Below are 25,235 nucleotides of genomic sequence, written 5' to 3' on the forward strand. Positions count from 1 at the left end.
AGTAAGCTAAAATGAGATACATAAAGTGGTGAGCCAGGCAGCACATTGTTTTCTCTACATTATCGCCTATGGCTTTGAAACGCATGTAGAGTTCTCTAATTGAACAAAATTTTGTATGGTTCTCTGTATTGAGGCGGTCGCCAGTCGATAGTAGAAAAATATGACGAGAATGAAGTCGAGAAAATTAGGATATGAATGAAGAGAGAAGGACTTGTTTTCCATAGCTACAACATATATATATGTACCCTACCATCTGTCTCTACTTTACGATAGATAAGTCGAAGAGGTTCCTCACTTCTACTTCACTAATTCCTTACTTTTCTTATTTTTCGCTTCCTGCTATCCCAGTGGCTCTCTCCGGTCTCTACGGAGTAATGAGGGGGAGAACATCGCAGTGTGATTGTGCTATGGACAAGGGTTTAGCGCCATGCTGGCAGGTGGGGCGGATGTGATAGTTACGAGTCAACTAAGTTGAGAGCAAATTTAAGAGGAAGGGAAAATATTAATTAGGAAAATCCCGAAATGAATCAAATAAAATGAGGGAGGAAAAAAGAAAATAAAAATAAAAATAAAATTGGGCGACTATGAGCAGTAGCCTCAAATTGACAAGAGTGGATACAATGGAGAGAGGAGGAGGGGGGCCACACTTCTCATGGGAGTGATGGGACGGGTTCAGCAAAAAGTTTAGTGGGTATGGAGTCGAACCGCCCCGAAACAGGGCAGTGTTTGACGAGGATGCAAGCGCCGGAGCCAGGAAGGCACCTCCAGGGATGGCGGGAGAGAGGGGGGAGAGTGGTAAGTCTAGCACGAACCCCCGGTTGTGACTCGCCGATGGGGGGCTGCAGGTGGGCCATGGAACCCAGACCCACCCGGACTGACCTCTCTTCCCCGTGCCCATTTTTTATTTATTATTTAATAAATTAGTGCCATATGTACGGAGGGCCGCCAATAATTCCTGACTGCGGCTGTGGGGCCCTCAACCGACATGCTGCGCTACCTGACTGGTGTATGGCCATAAGCTCAACCACCTAAGCTCCCGGCAGCCTAGTCAGGCATGAGGCGTACTCCACACTCGGACCACCTGCAAAGTCCAAATGTTGCAGTCGCCCCCCTCTCAGTCTCTCTCTCTCTCCCCCAATGGCTCACCCAAAAACGGCTTGCTTACTGTGCCCTCCCTCGGTGCCGGACGATACATGCACTTGCGTACAGATGGAGTAGGAGACCCCCTCGACTGTAATGATGAGTCCACGCTCCCAATGCTCGGCCCCATGGTCTTGCCGGCGGCACCGAGCAACGACAGCCGGGTCTGTCAACCAATAAGTAACCCACAGGCCAAATTCTTCCCCCCTCCCCTCCCAAGTTCCATCACAGTGATCCCCTTTCTACGCTAAATCAGAGTGACCAGGTGCCAGTGCACCCAGCCAATCCTGCACCTTCCCGATTATGCTCAGCGGTCTGCAGGCGCCTCGATTGCCCATATCTTGGGGGAGGAAGAAAAGGTACCAAATAGTTCCAACAAAGGGAGAATAAAGTTTCTCTGGAACTTCATTGTTGACCGGGTTTTGTGGGAAGAAGTGACGCTTAAACTTAGTACTGCTAGAGCAGGGTAACGAATCGGGAGGGTGAATTGCTTTTTCCTCAGTTTTTTGCCCCTTCCGTCATGGCTCGTTCAGAGGCTTCAGCCGCGGGACTGCCGCAGCGGCAGGCTTACCTAAGCACGCTAGGCCAGATCCCACACATGGGAAATGCCACCTACCGGCACCAGCCACCAGCCACAGATTCTTAACGGATTCCTTTGGGTGGGCCGTTCCCGATGCTGATCCGTCGGCTCTTCTGTTGGTGTCGATGATCTTGATACATCACCTGGGTGGGCCGATCCTTTGTCCTATTTTTCCCACATTTTCTTTTTTTTCTTTCTGTGTACTTCCCTTTTCGCCCTTCTCCCTCATTTCCCTCATTTTCCTCTCTCCCTTACCCTTCTGGCCTCCCAAATCATCTCTTTCCCCCTCCCCCTTCTTTCGCACTAAATAACAACCGCACGGGACTAAGAAAATAATAAGAAGCCACCTAACAGGCTAACACACTCTATCTCTCCCAAGTATCGCATTATTTCTTCGGAAGGCCACACTTCCCCCTTGGGGACCTTTTTGCAGCTTTGCCATATCAGGATGCCAATGCCGGGATACTAACTATAAAAGGGCACAGTGGGAGCTTCTAGCGACGGGTGGATAATAAGGTATGGCTTCCTTTTACCATTCAGGAAAGGAGTGATTCACAATGAGCGGCTTCGGGCCCCTATTCTCGTGTCGGATCCGAATGCCTTTTTCCAAATCAAGTCGCTCCTAAGGGAGAGGCTCGAGCAGCACCCAACAATAATCTAGTCTAGTCTACAGTCTACACAGTACTTATATTTATACACCCCCACAAGCTGGAAGTTGGATGGAGTCAGAATGTTAAAGGGATCATAAAAAAAGAAAAAAAAATTACCAACAAGCAAGTAATATAGGGGCATTTCTACCCCATACTACAACCCCCTAGTAGAACAAACCCCTACCTGGCGAAGACGGAGTTGAGTGACAGTTACCTCCTCAGCCCAGTCAGTGGAGGCAAGGCAAGGCACGGATTCCCTCCATCTTACATACCAGATCGCAAACCCGGCCGACCGGAGCTGCCACCCGCCCAGTTATCCACCCATTCTTCGCAACCGGTATACGCTGATGAATGCCGCCCAGCAATGTACCTGAAACACGATAGCAGGAGCACAAACAATGCATTGACAATGTGGTCGGTATGTGGGTTACTCGGGCAGATTTGTATCGCAAGGGGGTGAGCAACCCTTTCGACGAAGTGCATCAGTGGTGTTCTATTCTTGTCCAATGCAGTGCTTGCTTGTCTGCCTGCTTAAGTACAACAAGGAGTCCAAATCTGCATGCACATCCATTCAGGCTAATCTCTCACGCTAGTCGATAGATAGATAGATAGATAGGAAGCTTCATTTCCTCCCTTCCAGCCCTCTCATGAGTAGTAGACAATAGTACAACCGCCCAGCGATATAACACCAACACCTTCTCCTGGGCAGCAGGGATTAGATTAACTTAACTACTATTTTCCCCATAAATACCCCTGTTTTTATTATCTACTAGTAATTTGCTTGCAGCTTATCATCATCACCCATGCACGCACGGCGCTTACTTACGAAGCAACTTTTGCCGGGGGTGGGCGTGAGGGGGCCATAGTACTATGCACGTACAGCCCGACAGGCGGACAGGACAGAAAGAAAAATAAGTAGGCAAGCAGCATGGATGACTATCACTGTAGGTAGGAAATCTAGAAGCTGCAATCTAGGTAGATAGTACATAAAAAAAAAAAGAAATCTAAACTAACTTTCTAGATTCCCCAACAGACACACACACCCACCCACCCCCGACATACTCCGTACATTTTTCGTTCCACCTGTACGATGCCTTTTGACAGGCTGATCTGATGACTGCCGATGGTTTATGCAAGTATGCCTGCTGCTGCGCCAGTTTGCGCACAGGGACCGGACCCAGCAGCGCTAGGGACAAGAAGCAAAGCAGCAGAGAAAAAAAGAAAATCAGGACTTGGGATATTTCTGAATTCTTGCTGGGAAAAATAAAAATCGAAAATGGAAAAAAAAATATGGGGATGGAATAAAATAATTGAACCCCAAAACGGGCTTGACAGGGCAACCAGCCAAACTTACTGACTCTAACCGCCAGAAAGAACCAGGCTGTCATGGATACTTTAGTCGTCTCCTCTTCATTTTTTCTTTCCTTTTACCCCCCGAAGCCGCGCGCGAGCGGCGCCCTTCTCCAGTCTCCATCTTTCCCCCCTCCCTTCGCTTCCCTTCTTCTTTTTCCCCGTTCTATCAACGTTACACGACATCATGCGATCCACACTCTAGTAGCTGCTGCTGCTGCTACTGCCGCCGCTTTCACACAATCCTTCTATGTATGTATGTACTTATGTAGGTAGGTAGGTAGGGATGACGATTCTTGGTTTTTCTCTCCCTTCCAGGTCTGCCTATCTGTCAAAGTGTCTCAACAGTCCCAGCAAACGGCTGGCTGGCTTATGTACAAAGCAAGTAGACCACATGCGTTGTATATATCCACACCAGAAAGAGAAAGGGAACAAATCGAAAATATAAATTGACAGGTCATCATTATCGGCCAATATATTCCTTCAAATCAATCCATGTGTCATCTTCAATCATCACATCTCCATCTCGATGCTTCCAGGAAGATAAACCTAATCACTGTACGACTTGAGCGAACTCTTTTTATTTTCCCATTCCATAAGCATACTAGTAGCGGCAACAGCAGCAGCAGCAACAACAACAACAACAATTATATTAATACCAGGGAGTAAATTCAGCCCCCAAAATAGCCAAGGCAGTCTAACCAACATAAACCTCTTTAATCCTCCTCCACTATCTACTCCGTAGTTACTAAGTAAATCTCTACTTACTAACTAGGGGGATGGCATGGAAGTACCCCTCAGGCACAGACCACACGTTTTGGGTCTAGCCGACCAACCGAAAATGTCACCCTTCGGCATGGCCCGGCTTCCGGTGACGGACGACGGTCAAAACACTTCATTCAGCCCATGCTAACTATGCCTTGCGTGGTATTTCTGCCTTGATGCCTTGGCTTTATTTAGTTAGCTACCCTATTCTACTAGTACTAAATAGGTAAGTAGGGTAGTTAGGGTAAGGGTAACTGTTGTTCTGTTCTGCAAGCGTAGTGCACCACAAATGCAACTCCACCCCCCTACTTTGCTCATCATCATCATCATCATCATCATCGTCACCATTTACGTTTTTCTGGAATGGAACGAGCTCGGGACCCAGCAATCTTCAAATTCTAATTTTATCCAGGTTGGTAAGTAGTTGGAGTAGCAGCTGACCTAATAATGACCCCATTCGTCATCATCATCAGTATCACCAGTATCATCATCATTTTCGGATAGATGCGCATTTCATCCACACCACACCATAGAACGTAGCAAAAGAAATAGAGTTTTCGCTAGGTCTAGTTTAGCGGGCCTTTTCTCGGACAGACTGTGGGTTAGTATCCACCTATTTATTGATGTCTTCCATGGAAACGCTACTGCCATATGTAGTCTAGACAGGAAGAAAGGACCCAAATTCGAATGTACTCCGTAATGACTCGAGTCTAGGGGGCTAAAATTCCCCGAGCTCCTATCCACAGTAGTGGGTAGATGGACTACTTTATGCCATTGTTTCCTTTTATATAGATGAGTAATTGTAGGTGACCCATCTACTGTAATTACTTGATTATAGTCGTTTATAGTTGGATTTGTGAGCATATTATATATTTACCTTGTGCACTACTGATATATTGGAGAATAAATATAAGATAACAGTGAACATCACTATCACTACCACTTACATGCTACAAGCTACAAAATAAGTGGTGATCAATTTCCACTTCCTCTTACCCCTCTCCGACCTCATCTGTACATACTGTGAGTATAGAAAAGGGGGCGCCGCGCGGGGGAAAGACCGGAACCCATCGACGATCAACGATCGAATCAGCTGAGATGAGATGTGATCAGATCAGATCAGATCAGATCAGATCAGAGATCAGCTACGGCTTAGTTAACTAATACTTACTTACTTAGACACCTTAGTTAACTAGGGTGACTGTTGTAACTGGAACCGACTGAAGCAAGTAGTAGATGCAGGAAAATAATCTTATTCTAGTGACGAACTACTAGTCATCACGTAGATCGTGCTACTTAAGTTACTACATCTTGTCTGTAGAACTGGGCTGCGTTTGAAACGAGGGACGTAGTATGATGGTAGCTGTAAGGGGCGGTAATCTCTTGTGTGAACTGATATATGCATGTATGTATGTGTATGTATGTATCTGTGGATGTGTGGATGTAGGGTTGGATGGAAGGAAGGGTGAATGGTTGTAAGTAAAAGTAGAGGTAGTAGGTTACGATGGATGGTGTGATAGTTGTTGATCAAGATGTGATTCATGTTATATTGTGGTATAAGAATATGGAGTAGATGGATTCAGATTTAATAATATGCTTCAGGTTGCTTATTGTTGTTAGATGCTTCTAGTCTCCGGTTCACGATCATCACTGAGGGATATGTTGTACCATGAAAGTATGGATACACATTTGTCGTTGCAGGGTCACTTCTACAAAGTCCGACACTACTATAATTGAAAAGCTCCTAGAATGTTACTGTGTCGTGTACTCCATTGAACAGTAGCATTGTGAAAGCTTAGCTCTTCATGTGAAATGTCAACTATGCTACTGTTGTAAATCCCAGTGGCACAGTCTATTTACCGAGGACAGTTGAATGCTAAATGTCCATTCAGAGTCAAGGGGCAAGTAAGTAACAACAAAGGGGATTCTTCAGACACATGTAAATGTGACATTCCTCGCTTCTAGAAGAACCCAAAGCTCCTTGGCTTCAACTAGTAACAAATCAACCAAGGTGTATAAGTCGGGCATCTGCTCTGGGCCTGGATCGGGGATCTCACCTGATTGTTCCCGGTGAAACAACCAAGAATCCGGAGGAATATTTGGTTAGTTCACAAGTTACAGGAGACCCGGACGATGACTTGATATGCAGCTGCTGGGGCGATAAAAAAAAAAGCAAAAGACATCCGGAAAAGGCCAGCCACAGCAACATATTCTGCCGACAATGGGAGCGATGTTACTTGCTGATTTGACTAGTGCCTGCTGTGACACCCTCCATGAGGACGCAGGGGGGAGACGAATGTTGATGTGTTATCTTAGTATCTAGGCGCCTTTCATCAACTCCTTGCAGGTGGGTCATTGAATGTGTCGACCGTGTCTAGTCAGGACTGACCAGTATGCGACGGGAAGTTTACGCCTTCCGGGTAGTTAGTGTAATTGTCTGAAGGCTTGAAGTTTTGCTTATTGAAGAACGGCTCTGTAATTTCCTGCTGGACTTCTTCGAGAACTCCGCACAACACTTGGCAACCCAACAGGCAGCCCTCAACACAGTCGCTCTGGTGTGTGAAAATTCGTCGCCTTCACAGATGAATGAAACAAACAGGTGCTCGTCTTCTCAAGGAACACATGCGACAAATACTGAGCGTAGTAACTGATCAGAGTGACCAGATCAATTGACTCAACGCGTCACCAATTTCTGACAGCCGAGGAGGTCTGCGAGTATATATACTCGAATATAATTCGACTTAAATATGAGTCAGCAACAGCGATTGGAAATGGAATATGATAACCGCGAAACTTATAGCTAGTAAACTTTTGTGGAAGCCATATACAATTTCTCAAGCCGCCACCATCAGCGGCTTGCACGCCACCTAGACCCTGCTGCCAACGTTGCAAGCCACAACGGCAAGGCATCCACGTATTCAGAACTCCGTCCAGCTTAGCGTGGGACAAGAAGAGGGTGACTGGGCATTTGTGCACCGAAGAAGGAGAGAGTCAAGGACCAGCAGTTCACATGGCATTTGTTCCCGAGACATTGGGAGTTATGCATAGTGCTACCCTGTACCTTGTAGCATCTCCGACATCGTTCCACAGGGGACAACCAATATGGATCTGTGAAAATTGCATGGAAGCCATGATATCTACAGTGTGGGATCGGCCCTATGTCCCTGGCCAAGAGTTACAGGCGCAGGAGAGTTTCCACATCCGAAGTCTGGGCGTGGCAGCCAAGAACAGTCTGGATCTGGCGGGAGGGGGATAAAAAACCAACGGGAGAAAACGGTCTTGAGAGATGACACGGACAATGAACTAGTTATGAAGAGTCGGCCAGAAGGAGGCTGATCACGAGCAAATCTAAAACCAAGCCATGCCACGCAATAATACGCACAGAGTCGGGATCTTATGCGGAGGGACTACTGGGAAAGCCAGTCGTCATGTCGGCTAAGTCAGAAGGGCACATGGCCGGCATATCGCCGTCGTAATCTCTCTCTCGGCAAGAGAGGGGGTTCGCTAAGTCTGGTCGATTGATTCGAAACAAGTGGTTTAGCAGTGAGACTGGGATGAGTCGGGATGTTTAGGATCAACGAAGGGTTACCCATTTGTTGATAAAGTCGCACAACATGTTGAAGGACAAGACTTTAGAGACCGCCACCGGACATCGGGTTACCTAATTTATTGATGGGATCGACCAGCTGGACACGAAGCAGAAACACCACCCAAGCCGGGTATACGGCTCTTCCAAGCAGGAGCAATGCCAGATGGTAGATACCCGGCGGGGCTGGGCTGGGCTGGGCGCCACTTGTTGGGGGGGAAGGATAGATATTTGGAGAGAATGAAGGGCCAAGCTGCGTTTCCGAGGTTCGAGGTTTAGAGCAGATGAACAATCCCCGGTCATGATCGTCACGAAACTCGGAGTCAAGAAGTAAAGCATATCTAAATTTGTTCACCTAACATCATAGTGGTTAAGTGCTCTCATAGTGGATGCGGATGGTTGACGTTGCTGGTAAGGATACATGGCGAATGAAGAGAAGATCGGGAAATACCTCGATTAATGCACGATGGTATTATTAGTTAATTCAGTTATTTGGTGGCATTGGCTGCAGTCAGCGCTATGCTGGATGTGATCTGGCCGTAATACCGCCAAGCCAACCAGCCAACCTCCGAATGCGGATCACGGACTCGCTCGCGATGCCACCAGCCAATCAAGAACCATTGGTCGTCCACCAAAATCCCCGCAGGGGCTTGGCATCTTGGCACGCGGTACAGATACGGTAACATTGCTCCTGCGACACGCCCAAACACCGCAGACGGTGAGGTAACGGGACTTGAATTTCCAGTACGGAGTGTGCGTCGCAACCTGGACGCGGACGAGGACGAGGCAGGGAAATACACACACAGTCTCTCTCTCTTTTCCTCCTTCCCACCGAGGTGGGAAGCAGGAGAGATGAAAGATGAAAGATGGGGGGATAGTAAAGAGGTGGAGCTATCTAGCTGAGGAGAGAAACGAACAATCTCGTTGACTCGTCAGCAAGTGGTTCTGTTTCCTTTTCACTTTAATGACTGTTATCTTCACTTCACTTTACTTTTTACCCCCGATCCCCGATTCCTCTTCCCCTTCCCCCGCTACTCCCATCTGTCCCTTTCCGGTAGCTCCTTTTTCCCTTCACAATTTCAGCCTAGCACCCTTTCCTTCCTTCTTCCTTCTTCCCTCTTCCTCTTCCCTCCGCCCTCCGAACCCGAGGGGGGAGAGAAAATCTCCCCCTTTCAAACCTTCGAGAAAATCCTTGGGACCTCGCACGCCATGGTGTTGGCCGTGACACTCTCTTGACGTTGCCCATGCCAAGGGCTCGGCAGCTGGGCGTCTTGGCAGCGAAAAAGCAGACCAGAACCAGAACTACTCTATTCCCCCCCAATCTCCTTCCCTCTTCCGCTGCAGTCGTCTTGGGACAAGACAAGACCAGCCGGTCTCTTGGGCCTGTTCTTGGACGTTCCGCTCTGTCTTTTTCTGTCTTGGGAAGGGGAGTGAAAGAAAAGAAGGAAAAAAAATTAATAAAAAAGGTCGTCCATGGCATTCTTCTTATAAGCTCACTCTCTCCCTACCTTCCCTTCCGCTCTGGTCCTCCATTCCTCTCCTCCCCCTCCTCCTCCTCTCCTCCCTCCCCTCTCTTTTGCTCCCTCCTGCGCATCTTCCTCCCTCCCAGATTTCCCTTCTCCGCCTTGCTCTGGACTCTCCCTTCCTTGCCCTCCTCCCTCCCCAAGTCCCGTCAGGCTGATAAGCTCCGGTACATGCCTTGAGATCGTTATGCCCCTTGCACCTAGAGCCATGCAGTGAACATCATCCCTGCAGCTGCTCTCTTCACACAGTATCTCTGTGCGTGTGTACGTACTCTGGTACCACCTTGTGTGTCGCTCCTGCGGCATTTCTCAAGGGGGTAGCATTTTCTGGTTGCGCCCTTGATTGCTCCACCGACTCCCCTCTCTCTCTCTCGCTCTCTCCCTCTCGGTGCCTACCTATTACCCCCCTCCTTCCTCTACTCCGCTCGTAATGGAGCAGCCGGCAATGTCCCAGCCTGCTACCCTCCGTCAAGATGATAGTCACCTCGTGACAGCTTATTTTCCGAACCCAACACCCACTGTGCCTGCTGCTGCTGCACATCCTCCTCCCCCACACTTTCTGCCACCATCGTCGTCCTCGCCATCATCTCACCACGTTCATTCGGAGGTGGACTCCTCTCCATCGGAATTCCACTATCTTGACGACTCCCTTCATTTCTCACACCCTGAATATCAGCAGCCTCAACGACATTCTCGACGACAGCATAGCCTATCAAATCAAGCTCCACAGACGGGGGAACGCTTATATCCTGATTTGGGCCAGGCTTCCGTGCCTCCAGAGGCGTCGGTTGCCTCGCCTTATCACGAGAACGGCTCCGTATTATCGCGGGCTTCAGTTACAAGCGAAGTCGGGCGCAAAGAAGGGCGCGTTCGTGGAAGTTGGACCGATCATTCGTCATATATGTCGGGAGATAATCCCCCCAATGGCGCATCCCGCGTACATAAACGAGCGATTCATGACGATGACTTAGCCCCGGAGGAGGTAGAGCCGGATGCGCTGTTGATGCTGGTGAGCTTCATCTATTTCCCTTCCGAGTGCTTAGCTGTTCGGGCCGTAGCTAACCGCACTGGACCCTAGTTTCGACTCTCCCTCCCCGTCCCCTTATTCTCTTTCTGCGCATCGTTATACACCATCTTCGGCCTGCTCTTTGTCCTCCTTGTCTCGCCATTTCGCATCTGTGCCTGCATACCATACTTTCGGACGACGTCCTTCCGGGCACAGCTGTGTGGTCTGCTGGTTCCCCAGTTGCATATCCATGAACGATTAGTCTGTTTGCGACAATCTTCTTCAAGGTCATCGTCGTCGACTCAGCCGATCTATGACCCAGAGGGGTCATTTGTGCCAGAATACATCGACTCATATTCAATTGGAGGGCTGCTCGTGGTCCTCATTTTATCGCCGTTCCTATCCATCGCCATAACTCTCCTGGCCTGGATTGCGGCCTTTTTCTGGATCTTCGCCATGGTTCTCGGCAATCCAGATGGCACAGAGCGCAAAGACGATGGCCGGGCAGCTGTTCTCGGAGTCTGCCGATGGTGGCAGATCTGGCTTGGCAAAGCCCGTAAGCCACTCGCTTAGCGTATCCGTGTGAATCGTCCCCCTTGTGGATATGAAATTCACTTTTGATCAAGTCAATCCTGTTGTTTGATGCCGGCATGATACCAACGTTTGGGATATGTGGAATGAGCTTTTCTTGAGGCGCCATCTTTCGAGATTTCTTTTCGATTTCAGCATCATTTTCTTTCTTATCGATTTTTTTTTTTTTTTTGGTTGTCAGTCACATGACTGATTTTGAGGATTCCCTCCGGAGTTGGGATATTTGGTCGCCGGCGCGGGGAGTTTATCATCCTTATCACCCATGACTCACGGGCCATCGTAGAGGGGGAACACTGCTATTATGAATCTCAGAAAGCGAAGGAAGGGATTCCAGGAGTTGAGTTGGATCAAAGCTGTCTTCCGGTGAAGAGAACTCACCTCTGTTTATGTTTTTTTCTTTGTTCTTATTCCCTTTTCGTGTACTCATACCATACCGAGTGAGAATTGATACCCACAATTTGTTGTTTTCTTCGTTTCCCTCATCCTTCTCCAGATAGCATCGACTAGTTAGTTGGTTAGTTAGTATCTGATCAATCATGGAGTAGCAGCCGCTCGATCTTGGAGATTTACCTCACCGCATATCCATCCCAAACGCAGAGTACGGTGTAGATGAATAAGACAAGTCAAGACAACAAGCGAGGAGAAAAGAAAAGAAAAGAGAGCAGATGCCCCGCCCCGCTTACATGAAAACTTGAACACGAAAAAAAGGAAAAAGAAAAGCAAAAAAGAAAAAAAAAAAAAACAAATATGACAGATCAGATGGAACGTTTGTTAGTTTGTATCACCTTACTATGTAATCTTCTGCTCGGGAGGGAAGGTAGGGAATTCCCGAAGATATACTTGCCTGGCATAGTTCATGACTTTGTCGGTACTGTGTCTTAATTAGTGGTGACCGGGGTTCTTCTGTGAATGTCATCAGTTTCTTCCTTTTAAGTACTATCCGGATGGTATGTATATATATATATATATGCACGGCATTTTACTTACTACTGATGGAAGATATACTGATTACGTGAATCTTTGGATTAGGAAACATTACACAACAACTTGAACTCGATTTGGGAACAAAGAACAGATACTAAAACGTTGATAGCAGCAGTAGCAGCAGTAAAAGATAAAAGAATAGGAAGGGTATATGAAGATACACCTAAAGGAAAGGAACAAAGAAAGCAGCACAAACTACCTCACACTGAAATAGAAACTGAGCAAACTAACCTTTTCTGCTCCGCATTGAAAGAAGGAAAGGAATGGAATGTTCAGATCAATCGTATCGTATGTATGTACGTATTCACAGCAAAACGGGGCAAAGCAAACAACATAAATGGGAAGAGGAAAGAAACACGGGTCTCGTCATACTCCATACATGACATGATAAACTTTGCGAAAAAGACTTTCATTGACTATTCGGTATCCAGTGCCGTTAAAATAATGCTTTTTGAGGTTGGTATGTGTAATAAAAAAAGGTATGACTGAACTTGAACTCATTGATGATATATCAGATCAGTTCAACTGGGGGTATGTGGTAGGTGCTGTTAATCGATTGATTTATCTCCGGTTGCCACCACGGAAGCCTCCGCCGCCACGGAAACCGCCTCCACGAGAACCACTGCCACGGAAACCGCCGCCACGGCCGGGGCGACCACGGACGGGCTGGCGCTTCTGAATGCGTCCGGCGCCGCTGGGACCGTGAGTCTTGGGCATGCCTAGGCCACGACGACCAGGGCCGGGCCGGGAGGAAGGACCAGAGGCGTTGTTGTCGTTGTCATCGTCCACGTCCATATCATCACCGCCGTGGGACTTCTTCTTCTGGGACTGGGCCATCTTGAGCTTGCCACGTTGGCCGCGACGGACAGCGTCGGGACCACTGACGGCTTGCACGTAGGCGTTGATACCGCTCTCCCCAGCGTTGTTGTCCAGGCCAGCGGACATGTCGACATCCTCGTCATCACCGCCAAGGATGAGACGGCCGTCGGAATCGACCTTCGCGTTGCGCTTCTTCCGGGAGCCGGGGCCAGTGTTGAGGAAGCGGACACTAGGCTTGGTGGTGGAAATGTTGGCCAGAGCATCGGGGGCGAGCAGATCAAGAGGATTGTCCTCGGGGGACATTTCACGAATGTACTGCTCGCTCTGCTTGTTGGACCTCTTGCCCTTGCGGCCCCTCGCATGAGTGACACCCTCTTCATCGACATCAATCTCACTGGCATCATCGTCAGAGTCGAGGTCGGAGTCGTAAACAGCCTTGTCAAAGGCGTTGCTGTAGGACCGGCCGCCCTTCTCTTCTTGTCCGGCGGGCTCGTCATCCTCATCGTCGTCCTCGCCATCCTGCTCGCCTTCCTTCTTCTTCTTCTTGCGTCTCTCGCGCAGCTTCCGGATATTGACCACTAGCTTCCGGTCGGCCTCACCAACCAGCTCCTCTATAGGAGCGGCACCGAAGCGTCGGATAAGACGATCAAGGATACCCTTGACCTTGCTGCGGAGACGACCCTTGTGCTCCTTGCTCCAGACCATCAGGTTTGGAACCAGGGAGTTGAGGCGTGCACGGAGATCTTCATCGGGAAGAACAACCACGGCGACCTTGACGAAACCCAGCACGGACCGGACAATCTCACGGTTGTTGCTGGTCAGGAACAACTCCACGGTCTGCACCAAGTCCGAGCGGACAGCAGGTTGGAGTTGAGTGTAGAAATCAAAGAACAGCCGAGACAAAGCTGTGACGGAGGCAGCAACCATGTGCGGAGAGCTACCAGCCAGACCGGCAGACACCATGGTGAAGAACTCCTCGATCGTGGCGGGGGCATCAGGGGCATCGTTGGGCATGTGCGGCACCAGGGAGTTGCGAATCTTGGTGCCGGCAGGATTCTTCTCTTCGTCGGTAGTCCGCTTTGCCAGGTGGATGAGCAGGTCGAACGAAGCTGTCCGAGCCTTCTCATTGCTCTCCTTGCAGCCCAAGACAACTTCCGAGAGAACGGATGGGATGAAGTGCAGGTCGGAAGTCGGCAAGTAGGTGACGAGTTCGTAGATCGCCAGCATACGATCCCGGCGAGCAGATGCTGGTGTCTTATCCGCCGTGCCCAGGACTAGCGCCTGGAGCTCCGAACTGCGCTCGCGGAGCGCGGCGCTTCCAGTCTCCGTCTGAGCCAGACGGGGGATCAGCTTGTATGCCTTCTTGATCAGCTGCTGATCACCAGTCTGTCCGTTGAGGATGGCCGCAGCCATGGCAAACAGGTTTGCGAAGCTGGTGCGGGGCAAGTAAATCGACATGGCGATGACCAGGTCGATCAAAGTGTGCGATGTAGGCGGCATCTTGTCACCAGAACCAGTCTGCTGATTGCCCTGCTTGGCTGCTTCGGTCTCTGAAGTCACTGACGACTCCAACATCGAGGTGACACGCTCGAACGTTTCGTTCAGCTCCTGTAAAAAACATTAGCATGACTGCAATTTGGAAAATCGGAATAAGAACCAACCTTCTCGGGGGCGATGCTCAGATAAGCATTGATACACTGGAGAATGTAGCCTCTGTAGTGCGGCAGAGTTTGGCTGTACACGTTAAACAGAACCGCCAACAAGTTGCTGGCGAAACCAGCAAGATGAGCAAGGTTCTTCTGCGCTGCCTTCTTGGTGATTCTGCGCTGGAGGATCAGATCATCCTCGTCTGTCTCAACAGACAGAATGGCCTGGTTCGACTCCACCAGATTCTGCAAAGCTCTGCAAATATCCACCCGCAGGTCGGTCTGCTTGTAGAGAACGTTGGAGAGGAGCTCCGCGAAGCCCTGGTCGAAAGACTCGGTGAGATCCAGAGGAAGCTCACAGTAGCCTGGAAGGATAGCCCACGTCTGCTGAACGAGAGTTTCGAAGATCTTCACTTCAACGGACTTCTCTCTGGCGCTAAACTCCATGACCTTCTGGTACAAGGCTTCACTTAGAGGGACGAATTCGGAACGGAAATGGGCAAGGTCGGTGTTGGTGACATTGTCGCGGAGAACCGGCAGGAGCCATACGCGACCAGGCTGGCCATTCTTCTGCTCGATGATGTTCAAGGGCAGGATTTCCAGAACGGCAGCAGGGCCCATGGCCTCAATCGCGCTGCCAAGAACGTTGTCCGCCTCTTTCTTTCCCTGGAAAGACTCGTTGCTGCGGAGCTCTCCGACCGTCTTAACAATATCATCCAAGAAAGGGCTAGAGCGCCACTTGAAGCTGTCGAACAGAGCCGCACACACGTTGAACACTTCCCGCCATGCTGCCTGGTATTTGAGGGAAAGCAGATCCATAGCAGCCTTGGCAATCTTCTCGAGCGTCTTCTCATCGTAGACGGAGGGCTCAATGATAACGCTGTTCGGAACGCAGTTGGCCAAGAACGAGACCAAACATTCAGATGCCGACACACGGATGTTGCTTGAGGGCGAGGCCAAGTAGCCGGAAACCATGTTGAACAGAGCGGGCAGCTTCTCAAACGTATCCTCGGGGCTGGTCTGAGCAGAAACATCGTAACCACGGGACAGCACAGCAATCCACGGCGGCAGGAGCTGCGAATCGTTCTGGGCGGGCTTCAAGTCCGTGATCGCCTCCAAGAGCCGGGGCAGCTTCGAGGACGAAAACTCATCGGCCATGCTGGAGAAGATCACCTCGAAGACCTCAAATGCACCCATCGTGATGAATTCGTTTGTGGACCGAGAAGCGTTCATCAAGAGCTCGCACAGCGACTCAATCTTCTTGCTAGGCCAACCACCGGATGCGACCGCGAGCGTCTTCACCAGTTGCAGTGAGTGGATGACAAGGGGGTCGTGGGTGTCTCGGCCGTTGGGATCATGACGGCCGCGCTTGGACTTGGTTGCAGCCGTGATGCTATCACTCAAGGTGCGCATAGCAGTCTCCGCACACATATCGGCAGCCGGGTGGTCGAGGGAAGGACTCGGAGGAGGCGACTTGAGCACCTTGACCAACGCGTCCTGGGCACGCTTCCGCACCTTCGGACGGTGATCGACGGCCAAACTCAGCAGGCCAGCCATCGCACGGCGTGGGCCGATCTGTGTGTGAGGAAGGTTCCAGGCTGCAACATCCTGGGCGACCAGAAGCGACTCGAGACAGCCGATGGAGGGACGAAGAAGCGGGGCATCAACTTCTGGCAGGGAGAGGGCGGGGGCGAGACTGGTGAGGATCTGAGAGAACTTGGCGCGGAGAATCGAGGCAGGGACATAAGCGGTAGTGAGATCGAGAAGATAAACGACGGAGGTTGCCAAATCCTTGTTGACGATGCCTTGAGTAGCGGAGATCGACTGGGACAGCAGCGCAAGCAGCGCTGCAAAATAGGCGGTGGGAGAAAAGTCGGCCTTTTGATCGCGAAGAGTGTCTTCCACTGCAGACAGCACCACAGCCGTCTAAGAAAGAGAAAGATCGTCAGTAAAACCATGGTGAGATAGAAGGAAATTCTAGATAGGCCTCATATTGCGGTGGGCTGGGAGACTCCGCGGAATGAGGATTCAACGGGACTTACATGGTGCTGATTCTGCAGCTTGGGAGACTTGATCTTCTCAAGCTTCTCCGCCAGGGTCGCCATGATGGGACGATCAACCGACGGGCAGTTGAGAAATAGATCCAGAAACCTGGGACGGAGTTAGGGAGGAGGAAGAGGAGAGAAGAAGTGGTGGATGCGGAGATTTTTTTGTGGTCCGGCTGGATCTTTTTGGGCGGATGAAAAAAAAGGTACGGCGCTTTCTTGGCGGCGCTCTATCGATAAACCCCCGATAACACCAGTCAACAGTACTAACTTAGTCTATATCCAACGGTCTTTCTCTATCAACCAGCTCAATAGACTCTACAATTGATAGATTGCTGTATGAGTAGCCAATGTCTCACTCAGGTGGTCCGATTCGGAGAAGTTGTAGCCTAGGAAATAAGGAAAATAATACTATAAAAAGCGTAATCAGACATGACAATCGTCAAGCGTAGCCTCCACCCATACATTCACACACACGCCTTGATCAGACTCTCTTTCTGCTGCAGACAGGCTTGGATCTACTCCGAGACCATCCGCAAGCCCGTTGTGTCGACCATTCTGTCAGCTTGTTGTTCGCTCCAACTGGCCTTCCGGTGGAGCTCCCTCTCTTCCTCTCTTGCAAACACAGCTCCCTTCCTATCGCACACTTACTCGCAGCAGATCCTTCAACTTCGCTGCCACTATATTGAGCCACGACACCGCCTGACTCTGGCGAACGGTCCCGGAGGGCATTTCAAACGGACCAAGTGCCAACTGATGCCTTGAGGCCGCATAGCCCATCACACATCAACCAAGTGTCTCGTGTCACTCTACGATTCCCTAGATGGGACGCGACAGATCTAGCACAGAGGTAGAAAAGGGAGAAAGACTGAAGCAGACATCGTGTCTAAAACAGTATCTCTCCGCTATGCTCCGGCTCAAAGCCCAGCGTCTGTAGCTTCCCTTGGCGCTTCTTGTCGCCAACCTTCCGAGCTCCATCTTCCTTCTTCTTCAACTCAAACACTTCCTGGATTGGCGCGCGCTGGATATGAGGGGGAATATCGTCTTCTTTGTCGAGGTCCTGTAAATCGGAGAAGCAAGGCACACCAATTAGCCAACACCTAACATAGACATGGTGGCGAAGAAGAGACATGGAAGTCTTGCGTACAATTTCACCTAGAAGCAAAACATTCTCACCCCTAACGAGGAATATACCGCGCGGGATATCGGCGTAGAGATTGCCGGCATAGAGACGTTCAATAGTATCCTGAAGAACGAGGTTTGCTGCAGCAGTCACATAGCAGGGGTTGCACAATCAGTTATATATCATCAATCGGTATGATTCACGCAGCGCATACCGAACTGATCCCAGCTTCTCAGAACTCCGATCAACTTCCGCCCGTCTCGAAGGACTAGCACTAGCTTCTCTGGAGACCACTGTCAGGTTGTGCCTATTTTTTTTTTGTGGCATAGACCCACGGGGCCTAAATAAAGAGGTATAACACACTATCTGTCAAATCCAACAGCTGAGCAGCGGTGGTGAACATCTGCGGCGGTAATTGCGGGGGACCTTGCGACATGGGTCCGAGCGTGTTGTTCTGCGGGGGGAAGCCCTGCGGCGCATTGCCATGATGAGCACCAGCAGGGCTTTCACCCATTGGAAGGCGTTCCATATTTAATTGGGAGGCGGGAATAAAGCCAAAGGTCGGTGGATGTGGAAAGACAGGTAGCCATTGCATTGCTGCTGCGGCCGGTCGAAGGAAGTCAGTGACGGGTTGGTGGATGTTTGTTCTGTTTGTTTGCTGGTCGTTCAGTTCAGTCCGTCGCTGAACTGACTCGACAAGTTCCTTCAATAGTTGATACTATTATGATTGCTGTGACCGCTAAAAGGTGTGAGAAGATGTGATGATTTCCCTGACAATTGATCTATGAGCTAGGGCAACGTGTGTCATAGTTCCTCTTGTTGCTCATTTCCTATGGTGGAATACCGGTGATGGTGGCAGTATACAGTGTCTCGGCTCACGATAAGCAATTTAATCTGAGAGAGAATGTTCGATGATTTTGCTCCATTGGAATGGGTAGAGATTTTTTGCAGGTCAGAGAACCTTATATACTAGATCTGTGTTCTCACCTGGGTCTTGAAAGGGAAGGAACGATGCGACAGTTGCAATACTGATATCCTCATAGTATCGCTTCTAACTAAGCAACGAGTCGGAGTATAAATCCTCGCCTACTACCACTACTATTACGTGCGACAAACTTATTATGATCAAGGGACATAGTATAAGGAAATAACGTCCGAATGGAGAAACAAGCAATGTATCCCACTCTTCACCGAACTGATGACTGATTGTTGCCGTATAACTGCTAAGAGGCGCTATGCTAGAATTGATCATGACACAGAATTAGGGTAATGGACATGTTTTGAAGGTAAATATCAACTGCTTTTTGTAACATTCCAACATAACATTCCACCATAGTCAATGTCATCCCTCATAATATCAAATTGGTTGCTTTTCATGCGATCGCTGATAATACACGACTCGAAACCTTATAAACGACATGCCAGAAGGGGATATAGCAATGAGCCTAGTTGAAATAAAGTGAAGAACCGCAAGCCCACGCAGGTTTGAAAGCAGACTAACTAGCGTAAATGCAGCCTGTCAAGCGACGCTAACCCCTCGATGCTGATTACGCATTCTTTCTTCGCGTCGCCGACTATACGGCGCACAGTAGGGCTCATCGGAGGATCCGATGCTTGCACGAACGGGTTCCTGCGATTGATGGTACGCAGGGCTCGAGGGCGGCGGCGGGAGCTGCATCACTTTGAACTGATCTACACTGATAATTCTCAAGCCATACAGGTACTGCATCAATTCAAAGTCGGGCCGACTGCCAGCCAGAGTCTGCCCCTGCTGATAGTGGACCACATCCACGTGGTCGAGCATAGCATCCCACGCTCTCGTTTCAGCGGTATCGTTAAACCGTTCCCCAGGACATAAGGGACAGCGCGCTGTCTTGGGGGGCTCGTGTGTGCGAAAGTGACTGAAGACATGGAGTCTCCAGTCCTCGGCATTGTCAAACGTGATATGACAGTCAAGAATATGAAACAAACAGATATAGGTATAGGGGGTGGCGCGGTGGTCAGTGTGAGCCGGGACGATGAGGGCCCCGGTCCCATCGTCCTCGAGGATCTCATGACCTGCGAGCCCCGATGCCCATCTTGTGTCCAAGGATGCGCTTGATGAGGATGCAGGAGTCGAGGCTGTGTCGTTCGATAAAGAGGGGACAGCTGTTGACGGTGGCATTTTCGTTTTCCAAGACGACACCTCCAATATTGACTCTATAGAATTTAGAGCTTACCCTTTCCCTCTCTACTCTCCGGAGGGCTGAAAATTCAGGTGCGCGCACAGCTGAAACTAAACCAAGGTCCTGATCACCGCCGAGGCACGCCAGAAGCGCCGCGAGATGGGCAACCACGAAAAGAGCGATCCCGTTCGAGAAAGTGGTCGAGAAGAGCCTGTTTCCCACATGCTTAGTCTGTGTGCAGCTGAGGGAAGACACAGAGCCAGTCATGGCCGTGAAAGCTTGTCACCATTTCCCTGCTTGAGAAGCGGGGGGGAAGATGGGGGAAACGGGGTGAAGCATGATTCCGCGATGAGGGGAAAGAGGCCATTTTCATTACCTTCTTTTTTTTATATTCTCCGATGGTATCAAAATAAGCCAGACATAGTCATTCAGCGAGGAAGCACCGGTGGATAATCCAGAGCATCACACAGCGACCAACCTTGCCAGGGAAGAGAAGGTGGAGGGCGGTTCAGCGACGGCCATGGTGGGTTTGAGGCTCCAGAGGGCACATGGCGGGGAAGAGGGAAAAAAAGGGAAAAGTAGCGATGATGGACGAAGGATGGAGGAGATGGCAGACTGAATCCCGGAAAAGCCCGTCGACGATGATGATTAGTCGCTTCGGTGAGCAGTCAAATCAAACAAATCACAATCAACTACTAGTAGACTACTCCGGAGTACTATGTATCTACTCTGGTTGTGGAGTGTGCGAATACCATTCCGTGGATAAGACCAGCGACATGCCTCCACGACATCCACCCGCTTGCTTGGCTTATTTGCTTTTTTTTTCTTTTTTACTCTTCTGCCCTTCTCTTCTCTTTTCTTCAACCTACATTTCAACTAACATATTTAGTAACATCTGCAACTGGGCAAATCGACTGACTGACTGACTGACCACTCGGAACAGCTCACCACTTCCCTCCCCCATCCTCAGCACTATCTACATAGTCTAGTATCTAGTATCCATCACTGACCGAGGTATCAAGGGATGAAATGGACCGATGGCATCATTTCACGACCTAGACTAATTCTATCTGACGCAATTGCAGCAAGTAACTAATCAGTTCAGGCAGCCCCCACAAACATCCCTGCATCGGACCACGCCGATAAGCCAAAAGGAACGAAATCTACAAAGTATCTATCATATTACTGATGATGTATACAGTAAAACCAATGCATACATTAACCACCCCGAGGCAACTGGAGGATCCGGAAGTTCGGCATCACAAGCCCAATCAATTCCCCATAACTTGCTAAGATCTATCTAACTATCAATCATGAATCTAACTTTGTGGCTAGGAGCTGAGATAACCTGAACCCGGAAATTGGGCTAGGCTAGAAGGTCCTGGCTGACTGACTGACTGACTGACTGCTGACCCTGCTGGGGAGGGATCATGCGCAAGATTTCGCAAGTAATGACTGACTGACGATCGGCACTCAGCTTGGACAGGGAGTAGTAGATAAGTGGGATCCAGTTTATTTTCCTTTTTTTTTCATACTCAGTTCCGTTCCCCCACAGGGTGCCGACTCCGACTTTGGGGGGAATGGTCCATCCTTTTTAATTAATATCTACCCACAGTAGTGGCATCCGGGGTGGACTCGTCCCAAGTATTTTGTAATACTCTTACTATGTCGTTGGGATCTGATTGGCTACTAGTTGGGATTTACAAGTACTCCGTAGATGGTATGTTCCAGTTAAATCTTATTTGGGTTTCTTTAGCGACACCCCTCATCCTGCTCGAGGTCTATAATCACATGTTGGAATGGAATGTCTTCTTATAGGGAAAATAAGAGAGTAAAGGGAACCAATGTGGTGTTTCGACACATAAATTTGATATATGAAGGTCTGAAGCCTCAGAAGAGAAGAGAGATAAAGAAACACAAGAGCTGATGAGCAATTTCGCTTGGTATAGGTTTAGGGAAGAGAAGGAGAGGTTCCAGAGGAAGTCTGTGGGGGAAAAAAAAGTATTTGGTTTAAGAAGAAAAAAAAGCAAGGATCAGAAGAAGGGGACAAAAATAACAAATTCACAGGATATCCCGTCCATCTATCAGTAGAGACGCCTTGCAACAAAAAAAAAGTAGTAGTGGAGGAAAATGATGAAAAAGAATCCAATAGAAGAGCTGAGGAAAGAAAAACCACCCAATCACCCGACACCAATGATGCCCATGAACCTTTGTAAATGCACAAGTCTATTCGGTCGTAGCGCACATGAAAGAACTGCTGATTTTTGAACCCAATTTTTACACAAACCAACGTGTGGCTGAAGAATGTTCGAACTAGAAACGTTCTGCCAGGTCGCCACCGGCAACGGAATTCGCGGTCGACGATGTGACCGACGAGAATCCGCTACCTGGATTTAACATATCCTGAACGGCAACCTTGGGCACCTGAGGGACTGGCAGCTTGCGCTGCGTTCCATCCGGTTTAGACATGATGTCCGAGATGCTGGGACCATGATGACCCTGGGAAGGACTGTAGTAGTTGGGACCTTCCGGTTGTGGTTCCATCGGAGCAAGAGCTGGTGTGTGGTGGAGCGACAAATGACGGATAGACGGCAAATGCAGATCGCTGGAGCCCAGGGGTCTCAACCGCGGCGAGTGAGCGGGAGTAGCCAAGGGGGTGTGGTCGGGAGTGGGTGAAAGGGAGTCGTGGGAGAAGGTGGGAGAAGAAGGAGCAGTCGAGTTGGGAGAGTTGGGTCTTGAACGTTTCACGCGGTGCGAGTAACCATCGTCGTCTTCATGTGAATGCGACCGGCTCATGTTGTGTGTGATCGCATAAGCAGACAAAGAGGGCAGACGACCACTTCCGTGGTGGCGCGAGCTGAACAGATGGTGATTGCGTGGCCCTGCATGGAAGCTGAAGTGTTCGTCGCGTTCCACCTGCGACGCCGCAGTCGCCAGGAGGTTGATGTCCATGCCCGACGATGCCCGCTCGCTATTGCGAGCGTAAGGGCCCAAGTTCGATCGCATGTGATTGGCGTAGTTGGAGAAGGAGTGAGGGGGAGAGATGTCGGGGGAGCCGACCTGCGACACAGGGGCCGACCGGGTCATGGGCTTGCTGGGAGGAGGCATCATAGCGCTGGCGTTGTTGGCCATGGCGTTGTCCTGACCTGCAGCGGCTGCAGCGGCCGCAGCCAGATGCTGAGCCTTGTTGCTGCGCCTCGAATTAGGGTTGTTGTGAATTCGCGAGTGGCGCGTAAGCTCATCAGAACGACTGAAGCGCTTCGTGCAGCCGGGAAATTGGCAGGCGTGCGGCTTTTCACCCGTATGCGTGCGGATATGCCTTGTCTGGTGCTCCAGACGGTGGAACGCGCGATCGCAGAGAGGGCACTTGTACGGGCGGGGAAGATCCTGACGCACTTCTTCGGTCGCAGGCCGGGCACCCTTCATGAGCGGCGGAAGTAGGCTCACAGACGACGCCATGTTGGAGTTCGACTGTGTACTGGACGGAGTAGAAGGGGTCTTGGAGCTGTCCACAGGGGTGGAAGGGGTGGAATCAGTGGAATTGCTTTGAGGGTTCAGCAGATTTGAGAAATCTACTGAAGAGGCCGGCGACGGCATGTGAAGCTTGTCCCAAGACCGACGAGGGTAAAAAGGTAGGACAGAGCCGGGTTTAAAAAGGACACGTTCGGAAGGGATGAGAAGCCGAGGCGATAGTGATGCACGTCGCGACCAGGGGTAGCTATATCGGCCAGTCGATCACCACCCGCTAGCACCCCAGACCTAACCTTGGCAAGGAGAGATGATAGGAGGAAGACCGCAAGGGTAGTGAGGATCACAGGGCCCTGATGACGAACCAGGGCAAGGCGGTATTCGATTGTGAATTCAACCAAGGGCTGATAATAACGACAAATTCCCTTTTCAATTATTGAAGGGATACGGAATGTGGTAGTTATGATAAGTTGTTGGGTGTACCGGAATCGGAAATGGACCCCGGGGGTATGAGTAGCGAGCCGACAAGGGTGATGTTGAACAAATGGTCTCGAAAAGAGGAGGGAGGAAGAAAAACCTGGAGAAGATGATCTGGGGAGACGAAGATATAAGAAGAGAAGAATTCGGGAAAGGCGAAAAGATGAGGAATGGAGGGGAAGAAGAAGGAAACGGAATTCGGGGGAGGGGAGGGAAAAGAGGGCGACTCGTAGAGGGGGTGGGTTTATCGGAATCGGAGAGCAGAATGGGAACGCGAAGAAAAAAAAAAAAGAAAAGAAAAAAGAAAATTGAAAATTGAAAAAAATGTAAAAAAGATGGATAAAAAAAAATCGATGAAAAGGGAAAAAATGATTAAAATAAAAAAAAAAGGAAAATAAAAAACTCGAAAAAAGAAAAGACTATGTACTTTGTGTGGGGATGAATATCGGGGGGGCAAAAAAAGCAGGAAAGGGAAAAAGAACGTGCTTGAACCAGATCGGCTGCTTTGCTTTCTTGGGGCTTCAAACCGGTCAGTCAGCTTTCCCAGTCAGATGAAACGCAGTGCTTTGGATTTATTTCATACTCTTCTTGTCCTTTTTATAATTTTCGTGCCTCTATAGACGATTATATGAGTGCTGGAATCTACCGCTCTTACACTCAGTTTCTGTATTCTTTGATGAAGATATTGTCTTCAAAGTCCTTCAATCGTGCAACGGGTGTCTCCATCAGTTGCCTATCTCGGGGCTTCTTCCGTCTGGTTTTCGGGCCACGCACGGTGTGTTAGAAAAATTCCACTATGACTGACCGGGAAGAGAGGGTGTCAAAACAGGTATGGCGTGTTAAGAAAAAAAAAAAGAATGTGGGGCGGACTAGAGTCAAGAGGGATTACGGAGTAGAAACTGGAACTGCAGAAGTGGCTGTGTGGTCTGGAGAAGTGCGTGCCCCGTATTGCTGGGTGTCGGTAAGGTAAAGCTGTAAGGCCAAGAGGGTCTTCTGGGGTTGTTGTTACTTGTTAGGTGTTGTGTGTGGGTGTAAGTGTGTACCCTGTACACAGTACTAGTATTGGGGTTTGGTGGTGGTGGTGGTAAGAATCCCTATCACGAACACGAACATCAACAGCAACCCGGTCTCAGACTACGCACCGGCTATCGCGGATGATCTGGACAATCCTTCTCGATAGGCGACCGCGTAGATAGTCTAGTTTCCCCATCGGGGTCTGTATGATGTTCACTCCGGTGGTGACCAAGCGCGGTTGATTACGCGATTTGTCTCGCCGGTCGGATAATGCGAGGCTAAGAGGTAGGTATTTTCCAAGAA

The 25,235-nt window shown here is 49.7% G+C and overlaps 9 protein-coding genes across 9 annotated transcripts; 4 read left to right on the plus strand and 5 right to left on the minus strand.

Annotated features, from left to right (window-relative positions):
* Positions 1-3,319: 3,319 nt before the first annotated feature.
* On the minus strand, positions 3,320-3,986 carry ASPBRDRAFT_407163 (uncharacterized protein). The gene has a single exon (XM_067624416.1). It carries the CDS (start codon positions 3,756-3,758, stop codon positions 3,375-3,377), a length of 384 nt encoding a protein of 127 aa, XP_067483621.1. The 5' UTR covers positions 3,759-3,986; the 3' UTR covers positions 3,320-3,374.
* A 3,177-nt stretch (positions 3,987-7,163) lies between these two features.
* Positions 7,164-7,828, plus strand: ASPBRDRAFT_38819 (uncharacterized protein). The gene has a single exon (XM_067624013.1). It carries the CDS (start codon positions 7,496-7,498, stop codon positions 7,739-7,741), a length of 246 nt encoding a protein of 81 aa, XP_067483622.1. The 5' UTR covers positions 7,164-7,495; the 3' UTR covers positions 7,742-7,828.
* A 1,022-nt stretch (positions 7,829-8,850) lies between these two features.
* On the plus strand, positions 8,851-9,439 carry ASPBRDRAFT_38821 (uncharacterized protein). The gene has a single exon (XM_067624014.1). The coding sequence runs from the start codon at positions 9,036-9,038 to the stop codon at positions 9,294-9,296; it is 261 nt and encodes an 86-aa protein (XP_067483623.1). The 5' UTR covers positions 8,851-9,035; the 3' UTR covers positions 9,297-9,439.
* ASPBRDRAFT_407209 (uncharacterized protein) lies at positions 9,145-9,899 on the plus strand. The gene has a single exon (XM_067624418.1). It carries the CDS (start codon positions 9,316-9,318, stop codon positions 9,772-9,774), a length of 459 nt encoding a protein of 152 aa, XP_067483624.1. The 5' UTR covers positions 9,145-9,315; the 3' UTR covers positions 9,775-9,899.
* Positions 9,900-10,342: 443 nt separating this feature from the next.
* On the plus strand, positions 10,343-11,164 carry ASPBRDRAFT_81032 (uncharacterized protein; the record flags this gene model as incomplete). The annotated part of the gene is made up of 2 exons (XM_067629488.1): positions 10,343-10,603; positions 10,673-11,164. Coding segments are annotated over 2 exons (753 nt in total), but the record flags the coding sequence as incomplete, so codon positions are not given.
* A 1,572-nt stretch (positions 11,165-12,736) lies between these two features.
* ASPBRDRAFT_116860 (mRNA-binding protein RRP12) lies at positions 12,737-16,745 on the minus strand (the record flags this gene model as incomplete). Its single annotated transcript, XM_067617022.1, has 3 exons — positions 12,737-14,602; positions 14,656-16,566; positions 16,683-16,745. The coding sequence occupies 3 exons, from the start codon at positions 16,743-16,745 to the stop codon at positions 12,737-12,739; spliced, it is 3,840 nt and encodes a 1,279-aa protein (XP_067483626.1).
* A 396-nt stretch (positions 16,746-17,141) lies between these two features.
* ASPBRDRAFT_38825 (U6 snRNA-associated Sm-like protein LSm1) lies at positions 17,142-18,391 on the minus strand. Its single transcript, XM_067624015.1, has 4 exons — positions 18,172-18,391; positions 18,023-18,091; positions 17,833-17,948; positions 17,142-17,745 (listed from the first exon to the last, which is right to left on the minus strand). Exons 1-4 carry the CDS (start codon positions 18,335-18,337, stop codon positions 17,572-17,574), a joined length of 525 nt encoding a protein of 174 aa, XP_067483627.1. The 5' UTR covers positions 18,338-18,391; the 3' UTR covers positions 17,142-17,571.
* Positions 18,392-18,938: 547 nt separating this feature from the next.
* Positions 18,939-20,186, minus strand: ASPBRDRAFT_38826 (uncharacterized protein). Its single transcript, XM_067624016.1, has one exon. It carries the CDS (start codon positions 19,970-19,972, stop codon positions 19,328-19,330), a length of 645 nt encoding a protein of 214 aa, XP_067483628.1. The 5' UTR covers positions 19,973-20,186; the 3' UTR covers positions 18,939-19,327.
* Positions 20,187-22,286: 2,100 nt separating this feature from the next.
* ASPBRDRAFT_117305 (C2H2-type zinc finger protein) lies at positions 22,287-23,570 on the minus strand (the record flags this gene model as incomplete). Its single annotated transcript, XM_067617077.1, has 1 exon — positions 22,287-23,570. One exon carries the CDS (start codon positions 23,568-23,570, stop codon positions 22,287-22,289), a length of 1,284 nt encoding a protein of 427 aa, XP_067483629.1.
* Positions 23,571-25,235: the final 1,665 nt, after the last annotated feature.

Source organism: Aspergillus brasiliensis (genome assembly GCF_001889945.1).
Source record: "Aspergillus brasiliensis CBS 101740 unplaced genomic scaffold ASPBRscaffold_2, whole genome shotgun sequence".
Classification (NCBI taxonomy): domain Eukaryota; kingdom Fungi; phylum Ascomycota; class Eurotiomycetes; order Eurotiales; family Aspergillaceae; genus Aspergillus; species Aspergillus brasiliensis.

What these genes read in the sequence shown, in the direction of transcription:
- ASPBRDRAFT_38821 (XM_067624014.1), top strand. Translation starts at nt 9,036, where the DNA reads ATGACTGTTATCTTCACTTCACTTTACTTTTTACCCCCGATCCCCGAT.
- ASPBRDRAFT_407209 (XM_067624418.1), top strand. Translation starts at nt 9,316, where the DNA reads ATGCCAAGGGCTCGGCAGCTGGGCGTCTTGGCAGCGAAAAAGCAGACC.
- ASPBRDRAFT_38819 (XM_067624013.1), top strand. Translation starts at nt 7,496, where the DNA reads ATGGCATTTGTTCCCGAGACATTGGGAGTTATGCATAGTGCTACCCTG.
- ASPBRDRAFT_38825 (XM_067624015.1), bottom strand. Translation starts at nt 18,337, where the DNA reads ATGGAACGCCTTCCAATGGGTGAAAGCCCTGCTGGTGCTCATCATGGC. An exon ending in GCTGTTGGATTTGACAGATA is followed by an intron (nt 18,092 to 18,171) that starts GTGTGTTATACC and finishes AGTGGTCTCCAG; the next exon opens with AGAAGCTAGTGCTAGTCCTT. An exon ending in TTTTGCTTCTAGGTGAAATT is followed by an intron (nt 17,746 to 17,832) that starts GTACGCAAGACT and finishes TCCGATTTACAG; the next exon opens with GACCTCGACAAAGAAGACGA.
- ASPBRDRAFT_407163 (XM_067624416.1), bottom strand. Translation starts at nt 3,758, where the DNA reads ATGACAGCCTGGTTCTTTCTGGCGGTTAGAGTCAGTAAGTTTGGCTGG.
- ASPBRDRAFT_38826 (XM_067624016.1), bottom strand. Translation starts at nt 19,972, where the DNA reads ATGCCACCGTCAACAGCTGTCCCCTCTTTATCGAACGACACAGCCTCG.